This window comes from Lactuca saligna, chromosome 4, assembly GCF_052625555.1.
Source record: "Lactuca saligna cultivar CGN05327 chromosome 4, ASM5262555v1, whole genome shotgun sequence".
In the NCBI taxonomy this organism is placed as follows: Eukaryota; Viridiplantae; Streptophyta; class Magnoliopsida; order Asterales; family Asteraceae; genus Lactuca; species Lactuca saligna.
This window is the reverse complement of record NC_136420.1, coordinates 54,044,614-54,048,704: the sequence shown is the minus strand read 5'-3', so window position 1 is coordinate 54,048,704 and position 4,091 is coordinate 54,044,614. Positions and strand designations below refer to the sequence as shown.

Here is a 4,091-nt window from a genome sequence, read left to right as displayed (position 1 = left end):
TAATTAGTTTGTTGGATTAGCTTGGGTTTGTTTCAATTTGGTATTTTGGTGATTACAAGAAGCATGGCCATAGGCAAAAAGAGCATTTTGTATCCCTGTTTCATGCAAATATTGTAAACTTCAATTTTATTTGAGAAATATAGCATTTGTATATACATGCATCCTTTTCCCTTGATTACAACTGTTATATCTTATGTGGAATTTGCATTTACCAAAATCTTGGATATCTTTTCTTTTTTTTTCGAATGTAGTAATGGTTATGACAAGGAGTATGACTAGAAACCAGAATCTTGATGATGACCAATCCAGCAAGAAGAGGTTCAAGACTTGTGACAACAGTGGTGTGACAATTTGGTCAGACCTTAACCATGATGTGCTTTGTTTAGTTATAATGCAACTGGGAGTTGTTGATTTTGTTGCATTTAGTGGAGTTTGTAAGTCATGGAGGACATGTGCACTCTCTAACAAGAAGATATTTATGGCATCCAAACCACCCATGTCGATGCAAATCTCTAATCGTGCATATGATAAAGAATGCTACTGCTACCTAAAGGACTTTGAAGGAAGAAAGTACAAAACCCTCCTTCCCCATTCTTCTGGAAGGACGTGTGTTGGATTAACTTGTGGTTACTTGGTCTTGTTCGGGAGGGAAACCAAAGACTTCTGGCTTGTGAATCCCATCACAAGGCAGGAACTTCACTTCCCTGATTGCCCCCTTTATGTAGATCACGATCCACCAATCATTAAGGCTATCCTTGTCTTTTCACCTTCAATATCTAAGTGGGTATTTATTATCTTAGATAAATTCACCCATAATATATTGTTTTCTATAGCGGGTAAAGGAGCATGGAATCATGTTTCCTCCACTTTCCCTATCCTTGATTTACATGTTTTTAAGGGGAAGATATACACGATAAACATGGGTTGTTGTGTGTATGAAATGAGACTCAAGCCAAAGCACAAATTGACATTACTTGAAATCAAGAATTTTTGGAAGCCACATTTCTTATTTCCGGAGTTTGTAAGTTCATGTGAAAACCTTTATGTGATGAATCAAAGTTGTGAAGATTTGTATAAGGTTCACGAACTAGATTTTGGTGAAATGAAATGGGTGATGCCTGAAAAGACAATAGAAGAATATGCATTTTTTCTTAGCAACTTGAATGATTCTGTTGCTATTAAGCTAGAACCATGTCAATCACAATACGAAAGATATTCTTTCTTCCCTTATACTGGTCAAAAATATAGGGTCTTTGATGCAAACATGTGGTACTTCCCTCATCAATGTATGAATGCTAATCTCATAGATGACTGATAATTAAACATGTTAGCACTGTTTATTTATTTATTTATTTTATCTTTGCCCCATTGTTGGATTTGCAGCTTGCAACTTAATTGTTTAAACAGTTTGGTTTTCACTCGCATGTTTGCTTTGGCGGGGACAACTATCGTTTATATCAATCATCCTTTTATGTATGCTTTGGCGGGGACAACTATCGTTTATATCAATCATCCTTTTATGTGTGTAAGATGGGTGATTGAAAACCTGCAAAAATTTGATTTTATGATTACAAAAAGTTAAAAAGCTTGCCCTTTTAAATCGTAACTATAGCAATTGACATAAACGAAAAAATAACATATTTAATTGAATAAGATTTATATAGCAATGATAACTTGTATATTTACCTATCCCAATGTAGGTTTAACCTATCGAGATCTTATGGTACCGATGTGCATTTCATGGATTGGTCATAGTTCATAGGTTGGTTGTGAGAAAATTGTTCGCATTTCTAAGGGAAACGTTTGTCTCTTATATATATATATATATATATATATATATATATATATATATATATATATATATATATATATATATATATATATATATATATATACACACACACACACTAGCCGTTTACCCGTGCTAAGCGACGGGTGCGAAATTTGTATCTTATGTCTGGTTTCCTTCAAAGATGGCCATGTTGGCAGCTTCGTTGCCTCAATTACCCATGTATATTATGTCATGTTTCCTTGGCTACCCTATTCCCTTATCCATGAGATAATAAAATTAGCAACATAATACTAAATATGTCGATATAAATAATGAACAAAAAACATACAGATCTTTTCAACATAATTCATGAAATTTGTACAAATGTGTGAGACCTACCTGATGGAAGGGGGCTTTGAGCATACGCCATTTTAAAGTTGGAAGGGGGCTTTAAGCATACATCATTTCTAAAAGTTTGTCATTTAAAATCACAAAACAAACCATTACAAACTATGAAAACTATATATTCATCCACTGAAAAGAAACATGCTATAATCTTTTATAATTTCAAATGCTAATCGAAATATTAAAAAACAAAAACAAAAACAATCTAGGAAATTTTGCTTTGGATAAAATGAAAACCATAAGAGGAAGTATGTATTTTATAAACAATAAACTTTCTTGAAGATTGTTTTGTTGCACCTTGGCAGGATGGATGTAATAATTAATTATGGAAAAAACAATAAATAAAAATTATATATAAATAAACAACAACTACAAAACAATCTTGGCATTTTGAGATTACTAATTCATACAATCAATCTTGGCATTTTGAGATTACTAATTCATACGCTCAAACTTGGAATTTTTACACAAACTTATGAAGTTTTACCTTTGGTTAAACTTAATAGTGATTGGGTGAACTTCAACATCATAGATCGTCACTTGGTTTGACTTTAATTTACATGATTAAGCATCATTTCTTGTATCCTGCATTTCAACGCTCTTAACACAACAATCTAGTATTTGCAGTTTTTGCTTCAAAAAAAATATCTTTAGTCACCGGCATGTGAAATTTAAATCAAATACATGTTAATAGTTTATTTACATCAAATAGGTCAATTTGGCAAGTATGTAACTACATCCCAATAAGGTAAAAAAACACATGAAAAGTTGAACCATCCGAAATCACTTGATTAGTTAATTTTTTTCCAATAAATGAGCTAGTAAAATTTTGCATCTTCAAAATGTTGTTATGTAAATTCATAAATAAGATAAACTTCAAATTGATTAAATCTTATTAACATAAACAATCACTAAATAAACTTCATAACATATATCAAAATGAGCAAAAATCTAGAACATTGAGTTTTATAGAAAGGACAAAAGTTGAGGAGGACATAGAGCACTAACCATGATGGGCCATTTGAGTAGGAATCTTGAACTTCACAAGCCTCCAAAATACTCTAAGAAAATTAGACTTTAGCTATTTACTTTTAGCAAGATAGGTCTGTAGCATAAAATATAATCAAAACTTGATTATGGTTTAAGGATCATGAAGTATCAATACAAGCAACAAAATAGCACCAAATACAAAATTAATGACTCCTTTAGAACTATATTTAACATGAACAATGAAGATGATTGTTCCTAATTGACACCCGGTTCCACAACATATCCAATCCTCAAACCAGAATCTAAGATTTTTCTTAAATGAAGAGTTGAAACTGTGTACCTTTAGATCAAAACAAGGAGAGGCAACAACAGATAACTCAACTGCCCAATCAAGAGGCAGCGAAATTTGAAGAAAATAAGCATAAAATTGTCATGTTTCTTATACTACAGAAAGTGCAAGTCAGTTAAAACAAAAAATTTACACATAGGGAGCCAAAAAAAGTAATAACCTCTATGGATGGTGTTGTTTTATCTGTTACCAAAACCAGGAAGTGACATGACATCCATATGGTCATTAGTTGTACGTTTTCACTCCATCCCAACCTACAAGTTACATAGATCCAACAAGTAGTTAGTAGTTACAAAAGCCAAGTGTATTAAAATGTAAACAATCCACCAGTTATTAAGCCCCTCTATCCTAGTAAACAATATCTAACAACACATATAAGTTCCAAGAATATTTAAAATTACTCAATTGCACAGTCAAAGTCTCCAACAGCCTCTTGATCCTTTACTCCTATTATTTTCAAGTCACAAGGTTCTTTACTCTGTTTTTATAAATAACTAAAAATATCATATCAGAACATAAGAAAAAAAAGCTTAACATAGGTAAAGAAAATGCAATCCAAGATTCTATAAAACAAAA

General features: G+C 31.9%; 1 protein-coding gene across 1 annotated transcript; it reads left to right on the top strand.

Annotated features, from left to right (window-relative positions):
• Positions 1-253: 253 nt before the first annotated feature.
• On the top strand, positions 254-1,315 carry LOC145039619 (uncharacterized). The gene has a single exon (XM_078987654.1). It carries the CDS (start codon positions 254-256, stop codon positions 1,313-1,315), a length of 1,062 nt encoding a protein of 353 aa, XP_078843780.1.
• The last annotated feature ends 2,776 nt before the right edge of the window (positions 1,316-4,091 follow it).